The sequence below is a fragment of the Mesoplodon densirostris genome, chromosome 2 (assembly GCF_025265405.1).
Source record: "Mesoplodon densirostris isolate mMesDen1 chromosome 2, mMesDen1 primary haplotype, whole genome shotgun sequence".
Lineage (NCBI taxonomy): Eukaryota > Metazoa > Chordata > Mammalia > Artiodactyla > Ziphiidae > Mesoplodon > Mesoplodon densirostris.
The window spans coordinates 26981796-26998593 of record NC_082662.1 but is presented as its reverse complement, the minus strand read 5'-3'; the positions used below and the strand labels follow the sequence as shown (position 1 = coordinate 26998593).

General features: G+C 51.1%; 2 protein-coding genes across 3 annotated transcripts in view; one reads left to right on the top strand and one right to left on the bottom strand.

The window, feature by feature from the left end:
• Positions 1 to 11269, top strand: part of YARS1 (tyrosyl-tRNA synthetase 1) — a 31081-nt gene extending 19812 nt beyond the window's left edge. Inside the window, exons 7-13 of the mRNA XM_060089409.1 lie at positions 1925 to 2060; positions 2538 to 2623; positions 5967 to 6102; positions 6888 to 6985; positions 7851 to 8044; positions 8587 to 8728; positions 10412 to 11269. Of these exons, the coding sequence (XP_059945392.1) occupies positions 1925 to 2060; positions 2538 to 2623; positions 5967 to 6102; positions 6888 to 6985; positions 7851 to 8044; positions 8587 to 8728; positions 10412 to 10522 (903 nt within the window). The 3' untranslated portion in view covers positions 10523 to 11269. The remainder of the gene's footprint in view (positions 1 to 1924; positions 2061 to 2537; positions 2624 to 5966; positions 6103 to 6887; positions 6986 to 7850; positions 8045 to 8586; positions 8729 to 10411) is intronic.
• Positions 11270 to 11550: 281 nt separating this feature from the next.
• NHSL3 (NHS like 3) overlaps positions 11551 to 16798 on the bottom strand; it is a 29028-nt gene continuing 23780 nt past the window's right edge. For both annotated transcript variants that reach the window (XM_060089400.1, XM_060089399.1), the window contains exons 6-7: positions 14240 to 16774; positions 11551 to 13809 (exon numbers count right to left, since the gene is read on the bottom strand). In XM_060089400.1, coding sequence (XP_059945383.1) covers positions 13787 to 13809; positions 14240 to 16774 — 2558 coding nt within the window. In that variant the 3' untranslated portion in view covers positions 11551 to 13786. The remainder of the gene's footprint in view (positions 13810 to 14239; positions 16775 to 16798) is intronic.

Below are 16798 nucleotides of genomic sequence, written 5' to 3'. Positions count from 1 at the left end.
CCCGTGCAACAACAAAGACCCAACACAGCCAAAAATAAATTAAAAAAAAAAAATGTACAAGCAAAAGTAGTTTCTTCACCCATAGAACTGTGATAAAAGTCAGCCTTATTAATGAGAAAGCTGTGGTTGCATTTCACCAATTAGCATCTTTTTTAAAAAATATTTTATTTATTTATTTATTTGGTTGGTTGGTTGCGCTGGGTCTTAGTTGCAGCCGGCAGGCTCCTTAGTTGTGGCTCACCGGCTCCTTAGTTGTGGCATGCGAACTCTTAGTTGCGGCATGCATGTGGGATATTGTTCCCTGACCAGGGATCAAACCCAGGCCCCCTGCATTGGGAGCTCAGAATCTTAACCACTGTGCCATCAGGAAAGTCCTGAGCATCTTTTTATTTTTAATTTAATTTTTATTTTATATTAGAGTATAGTTGATTTACAATGTTGTGTTAGTTTTAGGTGTACAGCAAAGTGATTCAATTATACATACACATATATCCATTCTTTTTCAAATTCTTTTCCCATATAGATTATTACAGAATATTGGGTAGAGTTCCCTGTGCTATACAGTATGTCCTTGTTGACACCAGTTAGCATCTGGATTCTTAGGGTGATGTTTAATATAATGATTTTGATAAATATGTTTTTTAACATTTAAAAGTCCTGGTTGGGGAAAGTGCAGTTTTGTTCTGATCACTAAGGTACAGAATAGAAGAATTAGTGGACTTTTAAGAGAGAGAGAGAGAGAGTTGATTAAGGCTCTGTCCTTAGAGATTCTGATAAAGTGGTTCTGGGGAACAACTCAGGAATCTGTATTTTCTTTCAAAGCTTACTAGTTGATTCTGATTGGAGTCATTTTTGGACACTCATCTAGTGCTTTAAGTCTGATTTCTAGATCTTTGTCTGATCATGGATTGGTAAATATAGGCATAGAAACCATTATTGTTATTTTTTAAGGAATAGACTCGTTCCTTTTTCTCTCATTAAAATGTCCTATGTGTCAGTTGTTTCTCTGACAAAGTCTATCACTCACCCTATTTAGTAACATTCACCATATCTTCATCCTGGAAATCAGTGCCAGCAGCAGTTCCTAAATGTGACTGCAGCAGAATCACGTTCAGAGCTTTCTAAAATACAAATGCCTGGGCCAACCCCAAGAAATTTTGATTTATTAGGTTTGGGTGGAGCCGGTAATTTGTGTTTTTTAAGCACCCCAGGTGATTCACATACAGTCATATGTTAACCAGAGCTTGGTAACCACTGGACACAAATGGGCGTTGAGTTCACTCACTCCAAAATAAGAAACAAAGCCTGTTACCCTAAAAAGGACAAATGGCTCTAGATAATACCTAATACCTGGTGTTGGTGATGGCTGTGAAACAAGTATTCTGACACGCTGCTGATGGCAATGTCACTTGATATATGCCTGTCAGAAAACAGCTTGGGGCCTAGCAGTTTTTGGTAGCTGTAATCCTAGAGAAGGCAAAAGGACCTCTGCAAAGATGTTCATCGTAGCATTGTATATAGTTTGTAAAAATGAGAACATAATCTAACAGTTTAGAAATTGCCAAATAAATTATGTTGTCACTAATAATTGGGAATATAATACAGCATAAAAATTACAAGCGAAGACTAGGTAGCCACTCAAAAGTACTTACGATGCAGTCTCAAGTGAAAAAACACAGGAGGTTTATTCTCCAGCTGCAAATTTATAACGATTCCATATGCTGCAAATAAGGCCTGGGAAGAAGAGAGAAATATTAAAATATTTTTATTTAGTATTGTGAGTGGTCCTTCACTCCGATTAATTCTGCTTTTGTTAAAGTCATTTAATGTTTAAATCTTTGTCCAAAAAAATTAAAATACAGATTAGTTGAGCATATTCTCATTTTCAACCACAAGAGGTCCTCCTCTCCTCCCTGGCTTCTAGGAGTCCAAGATAGATCTCCTGGATCGGAAAGAGGATGTGAAGAAAAAACTGAAGAAGGCCTTCTGTGAGCCAGGGAACGTGGAGAACAACGGCGTTCTGTCCTTCATCAAGCACGTCCTCTTTCCCCTCAAGTCTGGTAAGATACTGCCTGATTTCTTCTCGGAGGCCAGGCTGAAATAGCAAAACCAGTGCTGTGATCATACTTGTGGTTTGTCACAGAGTCTTCCTCCAGGGGCTGGCTTCCCCGATTCTCTGCTCTGATTTCTCATATATTAATGTGTGATTGAAGTGGGGATATCGTTGAGTTGTCTGTGTGTTTGTTAACAGGGTAGGTTCTAAGTGGGGTGTCAGGGTGAGCAGGGGTGCTAGAAATGAAGGGGTCAGGCAAGTGGACTAGAGGAATACAAAAGAGATGAAAGACACGATCGTTCCCCCAAGCTTGGATGCTAGCTGGGTATACAACATTGCCACTCATCCAATTTAAAAACAATAAAATGCCATATGATGAAGTTCAAAATATATGGCAGAAACTACAGATACCCATACATTTGGGCCAGGAATGCTGACTTGCCATTATCAGTGAGTTTGTTGGCATGGATCCTTTTTCTTATAGAGTTCGTGATCCTTCGAGATGAAAAATGGGGTGGAAACAAAACCTACACAGCTTACTTGGACCTGGAAAAGGACTTTGCTGATGAGGTAATACCAGAGGAGGAGTAATCCCCACTGAACTCATTCTGACAAATCTCTCCATGTGGCCTTGCCAGGTTTCTTGTTACATGCCACAGGGCTCTGTCATCATGCTCTTGGGTCCATATATTTTGTATTAATGGCTTAGATCCACGTGGTTCATGGATTAGAGTAGCAAATGGCACAAAACTAATATATTGGTGTCCTAATCACACTCCAAAGGACTTAAGCTGGAATGAAGGACCGACAAACTCAACAAGATGAAGCATTTCAGGGACAGGTACAAAATCAAGGTTCAGAAAAGAGACACAGCTATAAAAGCACAGAAAAGAGAATACTATTCATTTCGACAAACAATTTAACAAAAGACTCACTAGGTTCGCATGTGTTTGGCACCATGCTAGGGGCTGGCATTACAAAGAGGATTAAATCCTCATGAAGCTCATAGTCCATAGGAGAGGCAGACATGTAAATATATAATCATTTACTGGTTACTGTACCAAGTATACATGGTCCAGAAATAGAACAGGAGGAAGTGATTACCTGGCTGTCTGGGAAAGCTTCGTGGAGGGGACAACATCCAAACACCGTTTCACTTGAGGATTAGGAGTTCATGAGGAAACCTGTGAGGGAATGCATTGTGCACAGATGTGGTAAGATGAAAACAGCATGGTGTCTAAGGAATCACAAGTGCTTTCGTCTGACTAGAGTCTACAAGGTGATGGGGGGCACTGTGGGAGAGGGAGGTAGGCCAGATCATGAAGGGAAGGAGTGATAACAGTGTGTATGGGGAATGAAAGGAGGGGTCTTGACTGACTGAATTTGGGCTGAAGCGGCAATGTGACGGGGCTGTCAGAAATGTTCATGAGGTCTAGGCCTCAGTCATCAGAAATGTAGAGTCTGGAACCAGGGAGTTGATCATCCGTTCAGTTCTGCATTGTTCTGAGTACCTTTGGGGTTGTGCATTCAGCCCTGGACTTCAATTGTGTGAGGTTTATTTGACAATCTGGGGTGTGTTGGTGGGGAGAGGAAGGATGCCATGATAGGGAACAGACTGCAAACTGTGTCACAAAGCACAGCTGAAAGAACTGGGCGTGTTGAGCTGGGAAGCAAACATGTGTTCACCCATCCTTGAACACAGGGAGGGCTCTCCTGGGCGAGGGGTGAGGTTCCTTCTTGTGGCACCAGACGGCTGAACTAGGGCTGCGGGTGGAAACCACAGGGAGGCTTGTTTAGGCTTGAAGAACTTTCTAGTGGCCTCAATGGTGTGGTGATGGGCAGGGCTGCCTGGCCTGACCTTGCATTCCCCATCACTGAGGTGTTCAGGCAGAGGCCAGAGGACCACTGGAGGCAAGGTTGTATGAGGGTTTGAGCACCAAGTGGAAGAAAAGACTCAATGACCCCTGAGGTCTGAGGGCCCTTAAGGCCCATTTTTTGGACATTTGGCAGCTACTGCTCTGAAACCCATCTGAGGCAGAGGCCACAGAACCCACACCCCACTCCTCAACCCTGTGAACAGTCCTTTATGGGACTGATGAGATGGAATAGAAGAAACGCTTCTGAAGAAAGAGCCTGACAGCGTAACCAGCAGCACTTTCTGTGATGGTGGACATGTTCTGTCTGTACTAACACAGCCACCACTGGCCACATGTGTCTGTTGAACCTCACAATGTGACCAGTAAACTGAGGAACTGAATTTTAACTTACATTTAAATATGCACATGAGGCTTGTGTCTACCATATTGGACAGTGCAGGTCTAAATCTTTTCTATTAAAAATGAAACATTCGGGGGCTTCCCTGGTGGTGCAGTGGTTGGGAGTCCGCCTGCCGATGCAGGGGACATGGGTTCGTGCCCCAGTCCGGGAAGATCCCACATGCTGCGGAGCGGCTGGGCCCGTGAGCCATGGCCACTGAGCCTGTGCGTCCGGAGCCTGCATGTCCGGAGCCTGTGCTCCGCAACAGGAGAGGCCACAACAGTGACAGGCCTGCGTACCGCAAAAAAAAAAAGAAACATTCGGGACTTCTCTGGGTGGCACAGTGGTTAAGAATCGTCCTGCCAGTGCAGGGGACACAGGTTCAAGCCCTGGTCCTGGAAGATCCCACATGCTGCGGAGCAACTAAGCCCGTGCACCACAGCTACTGACCCCACGTGCCACAACTATTGAAGCCCTCACACCTAGAGCCCAGGCTCCACAACAAGAGAAGCCACCACAATGAGAAGCATGCCTACTGCAACGAAGAGTAGCCCCCGCTCGCCATAACTAGAGAAAGCCCACGTGCAGTAATGAAGACCCAACGCAGCCTAAAATAAATAAATTTATTTTTTAAAAAAATGAAACATTCCCGAGGAAACGAAGGAATAACATCAGAAACAAAAACATAGGCATTTTTTTATTACATGTATTCATACCTAGGGGACGTCCCCTCAGAATATCTTAGAAGATCCTTTGGGGCCAGATTTGGGATGTAAAAGTGGTAGTCACAGGACACGAGAAGAAAAAATGGAATTACTGAGCTCCTACCATGTACTAGCACTACTCACCATTTTTACCCATGTTAAGTGATTTAATCCTTATTCTGACTCTAGGAGGTAAAGGTATTGTTATTTTCATTTTTTAAGCAAAGAATCCAAAGCTCAGAGGGGTTAAGTGCCTGGTTGGGGGTCACCCAGCTAGCTGGGACTCTCACCCCAGGCTCTAACTCCAAAGGCCTGTTCTTCCTTCTTGCTCACTCAGCTCCCCCCTCAGACTGTCTCTAGCTCCGGGGTTCCCTATGTGAACGTTTCCCTACCTGTAAATAACACGTGCTTTACGCCACTACTCTGAGCATAAATGGAGGGACTAGAAGAAGTCAATTAAAAACATTCAGGGCTTCCCTGGTGGCGCAGTGGTTAAGAGTCCACCTGCCGATGCAGGGGACACGGGTTCGTACCCCGGTCTAGGAAGATCCCACATGCCACGGAGCAGCTGGGCCCGTGAGCCATGACCGCTGAACCTGCACGTCCGGAGCCTGTGCTCCGCAATGGGAGAGGCCACAACAGTGAGAGGCCCACGTATCGCAAAAAAAACAAAAAACAAACAAAAAAAAAAACATTCAGCCTCTAAAAACCCTCAAGTTAGTGTGGAATTCAATGTCAAAAGACCTGGGTCTTGGACATATTAGATAACCTTTTGAACCTATTTCCCCTTCTCTGCTCTACCAGCTTCACAAGCTTGTTCTGAGGTTCAAATAAGACCCTGCTCAGGAAACACCCTGCATCCTATATGCATATTATTCTTAGTAGATTCAGGTGTCCTATGCCCAGTTCACCTGTTCCAGTGCCCCTTCTCACCTGGCCTTGTACACTTGCAGGTTGTGCACCCTGGAGACCTAAAGAATTCTGTTGAAGTCGCCCTCAACAAGTTGCTGGATCCCATCCGGGAAAAGTTTAATACCCCTGCACTAAAGAAACTGTCCAGCGCTGCCTACCCAGATCCCTCGAAGCAGAGTAAGGCCAGCTGGGGAGGGGTCGGGCTTGGGGGAGGGGTGACATCATCAGGTAGAGAGCCTGTCAGTGGGCCTCAGAAAAGGGTCTGTCTTCAATTCAGGCCCGAGAAGCCGGTGGGGGGGGGGGGCGGGGGGCGGGGGCGTGGTCTGAAGTGCAGGAATGTCATGCCCCGTTGACTGGTGGAATGGAACTCCAGTCATCTTGAATTTGGTTTGGTCGGTACTATGAAGTGATTACATCCTGCTGTACCAACACTGCTGTGAGTGCTGGTTTGAGACATGTACTTTGATCCTTTCACAAGATCTGCCTCTTCAGTTAAGGAGACCAACTGGGTTAGACCATGAGGGTAACACAGCTGCTTGGGCAGGGTCTGTGCAGCATCTCAGGGAAGCTCATCTCTAGATTTGCCCAGTTCCCTTCCACGTGCTCCTGACTGGTTCTTAGTTGGCCAGCCACGCATCCACGATGCTGAGATAACATTAAGAGTCTTGTGTGGCCCTGCCAGAAAAGGAGGAATGGCTGAATATATGTGGAATGCCCGAATGGTGGCAAAGCTACACTTGGCCCCTCCCCTCCCCTCCAGCCCAGTACCTGAAGGAGAGAGAGATGAAATCTGGCATGTCACTTCTCAAAGGCTGCCGGCCCTGTTTTAAAGAAGGTATAATTCAGTGGGTAGATTCTGGGGATTCTGCACTAAGTCCTGCTAGTGTCATTTGGGGGAATCAGCAGCTGACCTGTCATGGGAAGGAGGAGAGTTCTGAGCCTTGGGTTCTTCTTATCTCCAGAGCCAGTTGCCAAAGGCCCAGCCAAGAATTCAGAACCGGAGGAGGTCATCCCATCCCGCCTGGATATACGTGTGGGGAGAGTCATAAGTGTGGACAAGGTACTCATTTTCCACCATGTCCCGGAGAGGCAGACAGGGGTCAGGTTTGTCTGCTTCCATCTGGAGGAAACCTGGCCTGGGATGGGAAGTAACATCCCTGAGGTCATATTGCGAGTCAGAACCCAGGCATCTAATTCCAGGCATCAGGCTTTTCCCTTTGCTATCTCTGGACCTTATTCAAACAAACACAGCCAGGAACTCAGAATACGGAGGGATGTTAGTCAGAAGGAGCTTGTTTATCCGTCAAATCCAGTCTGATTGACTCACCTGGTCTCTCCCAGCTTGTCTGGACTAGCCACAGGCCTTATCTTGGATCAGGTACTTTGTCCTTCCCTCTCCCCACCCCAGAAAATGGTGAAGGGAGGACTTTCTTTTTCCCAGAGGCAGATGGCTATGCAACCAGTGGCCTGGGACCAGTGGTCTGGGTATTTTTTTCTCCCAGTATTGATTTGCTTTTCACCATATTAGACTAACCACCAAAACTACCTTGAAATAGCTGCTGATGCTCTTGTTCCGGATGGTGAAGCCAGCAGCTGCCTCCCGTCTTCCAGTCCCCCTAGGACTGGGATTGATCTGGTGCACACATGGCCATAATGGTGGCCACCCAGGCAGTCCAGGCCATTTTAATCTCTGTTAGAGGTTCCTTCCACTTCTAACACAAGTAATTAGGCTCATGTTACTCAAATCTGCCTCTTTGGGGCCCCTTCTCATGTCTGCTGCCTGGGACCTGGAGAGTTAGCGCTAAGAGGGTTCCTCCAGGGCCTCAGTAAGGAGTGGATGCCCCTTTCTGGAGTCAGAGGGTTCACCAGGCCCCATGATCCATTCCATTATGATGTTCTCTGGGCCTGACATCTCTTGCTGGCAGCACCCAGATGCAGACAGCCTGTATGTGGAGAAGATTGATGTGGGGGAAGCTGAACCACGGACTGTGGTGAGCGGCCTGGTGCAGTTTGCGCCCAGGGAGGAACTGCAGGACAGGCTGGTGGTGGTGCTGTGCAATCTGAAACCCCAGAAGATGAGAGGAATCGAGTCCCAAGGCATGCTTCTGTGTGCTTCTATGTGAGTGAGGACTTGGGGGGTGGGGAGCGCAGGGCCTGGGGAGGCCCGGAAGAGGGGGGATTAGCCCACATGCTGCCCTTCCACGTGCCAGGTGGAGGCCCTGAGAACACTACCCAAAAGATGATGCATGGAGGGATTATTTATTGCACAAGAGCCGTGGATGAAGCACTTTACCTAAAGTTAACTTTATTAAAACAGAAATTGAAGATTCTAAGCTGTGTGCATGCTCAGGTCTCTCTACTAGTAAGAGGTGAAACCAGGATTCAGACCCAGTTCACTGACTGTTATGTCATATACTTCCTCCCCTAAAAGCCCAGATTTTGGAGTCTCTCCTGACATAGAATTTTAGTTCAGCCCTGGTTAACCCAATGCGGTTGATATCCAGAGACGTAGTACAGCAGTGAGGAACTCCTAGGGCCCTGGCACTGAGGGTTCCCTAAATCCCATTAGGCCCCTAGGAAAAGGCCCCAGTGCTTTGGCCTCCATGGCAGCTGGAGACAGTCCATAGCCTCACTCTTGTCTTGTTCTGTGTGTCTTCCCAGAGAAGGGGCAAGCCGCAAGGTTGAGCCTCTGGACCCTCCTGCTGGCTCTGCTCCTGGTGAGCGAGTGTTTGTGAAGGGCTATGAGAAAGGCCAACCAGATGAAGAGCTTAAGCCCAAGAAGAAAGTCTTTGAGAAATTGCAGGTAACAATCTGCACTTTTTCCCTCATACCAGGGCTGCCTGGACTGTCTCCAGATTGCTCTGTTACTGAATCCACACCTGCCCTTTTCCCAGCTGGGCCTTCCTGTGTCTAAGCCCCTCTCTTCCTTCTTCATTCCAGACCTGTCAAATGAGGTGCCTGAGGAGCCTGTGGGCCCTCACAGGTACTGAGCACTGACAGACTGTTTGAGGCACTGTGTCAGGGACTTGAGACATTTCCTCATTTGACCTTCCGTCTGTGATAGATTATCCCCAATTTATCTGGCAGGATACCTGCCAAGGCCACACAGGGTCACCGGAAATGATGGAGCCAGGATGAGAGCCCTCCCAGGGTCCCTCCTGCCCACCTTGATCTGAGAGCACTCATTCTCTTTGCTTCAGGGGCATTGACTCACATGGCCTGCCCCGAATTCATTCATTCATTCAGCACCCTAATATATGTGTCCGACACTGTTCTAGGTGCTTGGGCTACATCATTGAATAAAGCAGCAGAGATTCACTCTCCTCGTGGAACTAACGCTACACGTGTGACTCTTCCTAGTTAGTACCTTGTTTCCTCAACTAGACAGTATTTTTGGAGGGCGTTTAGAGTGGTTTCTACCTCTCCATCCTCCTGCAAGTGGCAAATGGCTTTGTCCCCTCCCCCTTTCCTAGTTTTCCAGGCCAGTTTTTTGAATCCACTATTTTTTTCTAGCTATAAAATAGATTTTCATTGTAGAAATGGCTAAAATGTAGTGGAAAGTGAAGAAAATAAAACATCCATAGTCCTGCTACCTAGAGATGCAGAAAAATGTCATTAGTGATTATTCCTTTCTGGGCTTTCTCTATGCATAGTGATAATATATTTATAGTTTGAGTCATACCATGTTTGTTGTTCTTTTTTTTAATATTTATTTATTTGGCTGTGTCGGATCTTCCTTGCGGCATGTGGGATCTGCTCATTGCAGCGCGCAGGCTCTTCGCTGCGGCGCGGGCTTCTCTCTAGTTGTGGCCTGCGGGTTTTCTCTTCTCTAGTTGTGACACGGGCTCCAGAGCGCATGGGCTCTATGGTTTGCGGTACATGGGCTCTAGTTGAGGTGCGTGAGCTCAGTAGTTGTGGCGCGCAGGCTTAGTTGCCCCGCAGCATGTGGGATTTTAGTTCCCTGACCAGAGATCGAACCTGCATCCCCTGCATTGGAAGGCAGATTCTTTACTACTGGACCACCAGGGAAGTCCCTCTTCTTCTTTTTTTTTTTTTTTTAATTTAACTTTAGGCCTCAAAGATTTCCCCATCTTCTTAAATACTGAGGTAGGGGGAAGAACCATACACACACACACACACACACACATATACATACATATATATAGTATTATATCATAATGATCATAATTTACCCCAAACCTTATTAGACATTGAGGTGGTTCTCAGTTTTTCACTCTTAGAATGTTACGATCGATGTCCTGGTACCTAGCTCTTCGTATTTATTCATGATTATTTTCTTAAACTAAGCCCCTAAAATGAACTCACCTTAGGCAAAAGATAGAAATACCTTGAAATGAAAGCTTTTCGCAAACTGCCCTTAGAGAAGTTGAGTCAATTTACACTACTAGTAGTGTAAGAGTCTTTGTTTTCTTGTAGTCCTGCCACCATCACTATAATCACTTTTGTTGTTGTTTTTCTTATCCAGGCTGACTTCAAAATTTCTGAGGAGTGCATCGCACAGTGGAAGCAAACCAACTTCATGACCAAGCTAGGGTACATCTCCTGTAGATCACTGAAAGGGGGGAACATCAGCTAGCCAACCTGGCGTCTTCCTCCCTTCTCTCATCATCCTGAGTCACCTGCTGTCTCCTTAATTTGCTCCATCCATCATCTGCTTACCCATCTCCCAGGACACTGAAGCAGGAAGTTTGGAACTCTGTGAGGTGCAAGACTTGGTGAGGGGCAGCTCAGCCTCCCCAGGATCCAGGATCACCCTGTCTGGCTGCAGGGAGAGGCTGACCTCCCAGGTAGTGATGAGAGCGAGGCAATGCAGGGAGTGCAGCCCTACCTTCTTCCCTTGGCAGCTGACCTGACAAATCTGGTTTCAATATGATGTAACTCAGAAAAAGTTTATGCCATAATCCTTGTAACTGGAAAAATATTGGTTTCCAGTTTTCCTAGCGTTATCCCAGCAGCTGTGCCTCTGGCTGGGATCTGGTGCCTGAACTGGGCTAATTACAGCCTCTCCCCAACAGGAAACTGTGGGATTTGAAAAGGGAAGGGAAGGGAAAACAGAGAACCTAGTGGTCTACCAAGTGGTTGGCACCTTTCCCCAATGCCTGCCAACCCTGAGGCTTGTCGCTGGGGGCAGAGCCTGCCCCGGGACTCCTGGATTGCCCTTTGATCCTGCTGGGGGGACACTCCCTAAACCAGCTGCGTGTTATTGGATGGCACAGCCTGGTTCTTTCTTCAGGGAGGGTGTGGTACTTCTCCATAAGGCATCTCAATCAGGACCACTAAGTATCATTGTCATAATTTCAAATAAAATGTCTGAACAAGGGTGTCTGGACGGGACCTGTCTGTGAGCTGCACCATCTCAGGAAAGGAGAACACAGTGTGTAGCAGCTTCTGGGCCCCTCACCCAGCCTCGGGCTGTTTGTATCTTGGACTTTTGACCCTGTAATGGGAGCGGGGGTGGACTAGGCTGGATGGCAGACACCTTGACTTCCCCTTTAGCAGTGTTAAAAAGAAGAGGCTCACTTTAGGGTCCAGAACACTGTCCCTTCTAAATGTGGGCCCAGACCACGACCTTGACCCACCCCATTAAGAAGCAGCAGCCACAGCCAAGTTTTAATCATTTAATTAACATCTTCGAATGAAACCCACACAGAGCTTTTTCCATGTGTATCACTCCAGCTTCAGAGCAGAGGGAATAGATTGTTTGTATAGACATATCAAAGACTCAGAAACTTAAAGAAATATATATGTGTGTGTGTATATACACACACACACACACACACACCTCTCTCGAACATTTTTATGGAAATTAAAAATCAGAGGCTTTTGGTCTCTCCATGTGCACTAGGTCAAGCTCATTTACCCAAGAGGACAAAAGGATTGCCTCTTGGAGATCCTCCCTTCTCCTTTCTACTCTGTCCCACCCAGTGGGGAAACAAGCTCAGAAGAATCTAACTGAAGACAAGGGGCTCCAGTAACATAGGGAGGGGAGGGAAAGAAACACAGAAGGTGGGCTCCCTCCAACCTCCAGCAGCTCCGAGGCTGCTGCCAGGGCCTGGTGTCATGGAAGCTTTGGCCTGGTCCTGGTTCCTGGTTCCTGGTTCCCAGGGGGTTGAATCAGGAGCTCTGAGCAGGACTGCCTACTGACTGTCCTCTTTCCCCAACTCACTGGGCAGGCACAACACATACCCAGCAGCAGCTCTCCATTACCCAAAGGGCAGGGAAGAACATTGGTTTATAGCTACAGAGAGAAGAGAATAGTGAGAGAGGGCCATAGGAACCTGGGATCTCAGACCACATCCCCTGTGTTCCCAGCTCTTTTTCTGGGAGGGGGTCAACCTCTCTCCTGGGTGGAGGAGAAGCAGCTAAAAGCAAGGTCCCTTGCCTGGCTCAAGCCTGAGTCACTGTTGAGGGAAGAGGATCAAGACAGAAGGGGTGACCTGGTGACAGCCATGCTGCAGTGGAAGGAGGTACTAGGGCCACCCCCGTGGAGCCACCGGGCCCAGTGAGGAAACCAGCTTACCAAGATAGGTGGCACAGGTTGAAAGTGGAAAGGTCAGCAAAATTCCTGGAGGAGAGATCAGTAGCAGAGGCTGATGTCTAGGGGGGAACCACCCAGCCCACCCCTAGGAGCGCTGAGTTCCCCCTCACTGACTAGGGAAGAGTCTGTCATAGAATGCTCCTTTGGCTTCCCATCCTGTCACTCAACGTCAGCTCCCCCCAGTGGAACCACCTGTGCTGCAAGGCAGCTGCAGAAAGGACGTGCTTGGAGCAGAGTAAAGGTCAGAGGATGAAATCCATAGGGCCGGGTCTGGGCCCGCTGCCCAAATAGGCTCTTCCCTGCCAGACCCACCCCTCCATCCATGTCCTCAGTACTTCCTGTTGAGGTGACAGGAACCCAGCTTTGCCATGGCCTGTGGCTCCGGCCTCTGAAGAGTCGTGCCCGCCCACCCCAACCTGATCAAGTAAAACAGGGCCAAGTGCCCCATGACGTGACTCTCTACTCTGTTCTCCCACTCTCTGAGGACAGAGAGAGCCTGTGGACCTCCCCTCTGGTTCTTTCTCCCCCACCCATTTGGGCCCTGGCAGTCTCCCACTTCCTGTCCCCTGCATGGAGCACCTGGCAGAACCAGAAGGCAGGAGGCTGGTTGGTGCTAAGTTGAGGCACAGGAGGGCTAACCCCCGCTGCACCTTTTGTGCTTTGGAATTCCACAGCCCCACTCCTGCCTCCAGCCTGGAGAAGCCTGTGGGAATACAACGACTTGCCTACCTCCAAGAACTAAGAAAAGTTGCAAACGGGATCGGAGGAGGGGGACAGATTAGTCCCAGCCGTGGGCTGGCTGCTGGGGACTGATGCCGCTGCCATGTAAACAGGCCCCTGGAATGTGGCTTCGCGGGCCCTGGAGGATGGACATGCAGCCACTTTTCAAAAGTGCTTTGATTCTGGACTACAGCATGTGCATGATTTGGACATTTTTTAAAAAAGGAAAAAAAAAAAAAACCTCAAGTGAGGTGTTCTGTTCCCAATTCTGTGGCCTTGAGGCCAGCAGGGGGCACAGACACCCACTCTCACCAGCTACCTCCTTCAAGATGAGGCTAAGGCCAAGACTGAGGCGGCAGCTGCCAGAGGTGAATCCATTCAGGAAAAGGCATGAGCCGGATGACTTGGAGGACAGGAGCCACACCAGGCTTGCGTAAATATTGAAGGCCGTGGAGGTTAAGGCTGCAGGCGTCCTCCCTATTAGGTTAAGTGTCTGCCGTATCCTCTCATCCTCGGAGCCGCTCAGGTCCCTGAGATTGTATTCCTGGGATGGGTCAGCAGTGCCAGCAAGGTGCCTGGTGGTCAGACCAGCTCTTTCTGTGGGTCTGTGGAGAGAAAAGAAGGGACACTCAGCAAGGGACCCTCTAGCTTGGTTCTGACCACTAAGAGCCCAGGGCACATCCTCACCCCCTCACTTTACTGATCACGACAGCAGCTCTGGGCTGGACATTTTACAAACGTGCCCTCTGCCACTATAATGTGTCGCTGCCTCACACTTTACAGTGAGGAACCCGAGGCTAGGATGGGTAGATAAAATGGCAAAGTTGGAATTCAAACTTCAAATTTCAGTAGGTCTGACTCCGAAGCCCCACAATCCATGTTCCTTCAGTGCAGCTCATCAGAGGTGACAGGTCACCCTTCCCAGGCACCCCGAGACCAGAATCCAAGAGCAAATCCCTAATGGCAGGACTTCTGATACCTGTTTCCCATGACCAGTGATGGGACCCACACCCCACCCCTCCCTGCCCACCGTACCTGTGCCAGGCAGGCCCAGCTTCTCCTCTGGACCCACCCGCTGCAGGACACCTCCATTCTCTGCCAGCTCCTCCTTAGTCCTGTCCTCGGCATGGGGGAGCCCGTTCGTGGGAGGAGCAGGAAGGGGCTCAGCCCGAGGAAAGCTGGGGGAGGTGGGGGGGGCGACTCCCCCAGAAGGCTTGCGGGCCACAGGCGGGGGCGCCTTAGGTGGCTTCTTTGGGGCCTGGGGTGGCCGTTGCTCTGAGACACTCCGAAGTTCAGCTATCAGGTTCCGCTGGAGGTCAGCCTGGGTCTCAGGGGACACGGGCCGCTCCAGCTGCAGCTTCTTGGTGCCCTTGGAGAAGATGAAGCTGGCCGTAGAGGCAGGGGACCGCGGCTCTGCCTCAGGGGGTCCATTGGGCTGGGCACTCACAGGGCCCACACTGGCAGCCAGATTGGAGGCCTTGAGCCGAACAGCAGTGTGGAGCCCTGAAGAGGCAGGCGCTGGGCTGGCCCGCCCTGACAGGGCCCTTCGCAGTGGCTTCTGGGGGGCCAACGGCCCTGACGCTGGAGTTGGAGCCGCTGTGGGAGTGCCTACAGAGCGCAGCCGAACCATCTGCAGGAGTGAGGGTGTGACCAGGGGTGCACCAGCATCCTCCCTGGGAAGGCCACCACCCTTGCTGCAGCCCCCCGGTTCCCTCCGAGGGACCTTGGCCTGAAGCCCTGGGACAGAACCAGCAGCAGATGGGGCTGGCAGAGCTGGAGGAAGATCTGGGGTACCACAGGGCTGGCTCTGGAAAGAGACAGTAGCTAAGGAGGGCTCCGGGGGCTGGGAAGGGTCTGCAGGCTCAGGGCCGGCCACAGAGAAAAAGGCCTCCTCGGGTGGAGGGAAGTCAGCCATGGACAGGTCCTGCTCCTCCGGTGCAGGAGGCGGGGGTGGGGGCCAGGTGGGATCTTGGAGGGCCTCCTCAGCAGTCTCCGGGGCAGACAGGGCCTCCTCAACCACCTCTGGCTTCTTAGTGGGTGGCGGTGGGGGGTGATAAGATGGGGGTGGGGATGGTGGGGGTGACTGGTCTTTGGAGGCACCGGGAGATGCCTGAGGTGGGGTTAGGGATGTCTGGGGAGTAGGTGGGCACTCAGGGCTGGCAGCAGTGGTAGAGATGGGCCCAGGGACCACAGCAGGGGCAACTGGAGCAGGGGCAGCTTGGTTTGGGCCCTTGGGCTTAGAGGGAGGGGGGGATAAGGGGGCAGGCACCTTGGGGTGAGGAGGTATGACAAACCTGTCACCCGGGGCAGTCGACACGTGCGGACCAGAGCGGTCTGAGGGCGCCGGATCAGAGGAGGAGGAACACAGAGACGTGAGGGAGGAGGAGACCGAGGCCCCGGGAGATCGAAGGGAAGTGACACGCTCTGGTTTAGGGGGTTGGGCCTTGCCTGGGGAAGCAGGGGCCCCTGTTAGACCCTTGGGAGGGAGGGTAGGGGTACCACTTTGGCTCGAGTATCCACTGGAGGGTGAGAGTGTCCGTTCTGGGGAGCGTGGGGGAGGCCGGGAGCCACCTGGAGACAAGCCAGGCACCCAGCTCCCTGCTGAGCTGGATGGACAGGGTGCTGCCCCCATCCCTTCTGACCCGCCGCCAGTGGTGGGCGGCCGGGGCAGCTGTTGCTGCTGCTTCCGCTCGGGCTTGGGAGGCAGCCCCAGGGGCCCATCATGTGCTGCTGAGCTGCGCTGATGGAGCGAGTGGGTCCGGCGGGGAGGTGGCGGGGGCCGCTTCAGCTTCCGTAGGGACACACTCCGGCCGGACAACTGGCCACCGCTCCGAATGCTGACAGTGTCCGAGGCCTCGGCAGTGCTGCCCCCGCTGGGAGAGCCCCTCCCGCTGCCCCCCAGGGGAGGGGACGCCACGTTACTGTTGGCCACAGAGCCCTCTGGCCGGCCCTCTGAGCCACCCTTAGAGGAGAGGGTGGAGCCGTCAGATACAATGGTCTCAGAGGACTGAGAGTGGCTCCAGGTGTCACTGGAGGAGGAAGGGTGGCGGCTGCGGGGCCGCGGGCTGGAGACCGAGGAGAAGTGGCCCAGCGAGCGGATGGAGGCCGGGCTGGCTGAGAGCAGGCTGCAGCGGCTCAGCGTGCGCAGGCTGCAGCGGCCCAAGGCCACCACGTCCACTGTGGGCGGCAGCACGGCGTGCGGGATCAGCTTCGACAAGTAGGTGGCCTGGGGCGAGATGGACATGGCCGGGCTCAGGGGTTCTGGAGGCCCTGCCCCTCCGGTCAGTCCGGGCACTGCTAGGGACATGGGCCGGGTCAGTGGCAAGGGCCGGGGCCCCGTGAATCGGCCAACGAGCGTGTCATCCCGGTAGATGCGGTCGATGTGGCGCTGCAGCATGGCCTCTGCCTGGGCACCGGCTTCGGCCTCCGCTTCCAGCGCCTGCAGGGACACCCTGGCCCCTGGCCCTGAGGCCGGGCCCGCCAGATGGCCGTCCACCGTGGGGATGCGTACAGCGTCCCGTGGACCGGGAGGCCGAGGAGTACCTGGTGCCTCACGTTCATTCCACAGGCCTGGAATGGACAAGGAGGGCGTGG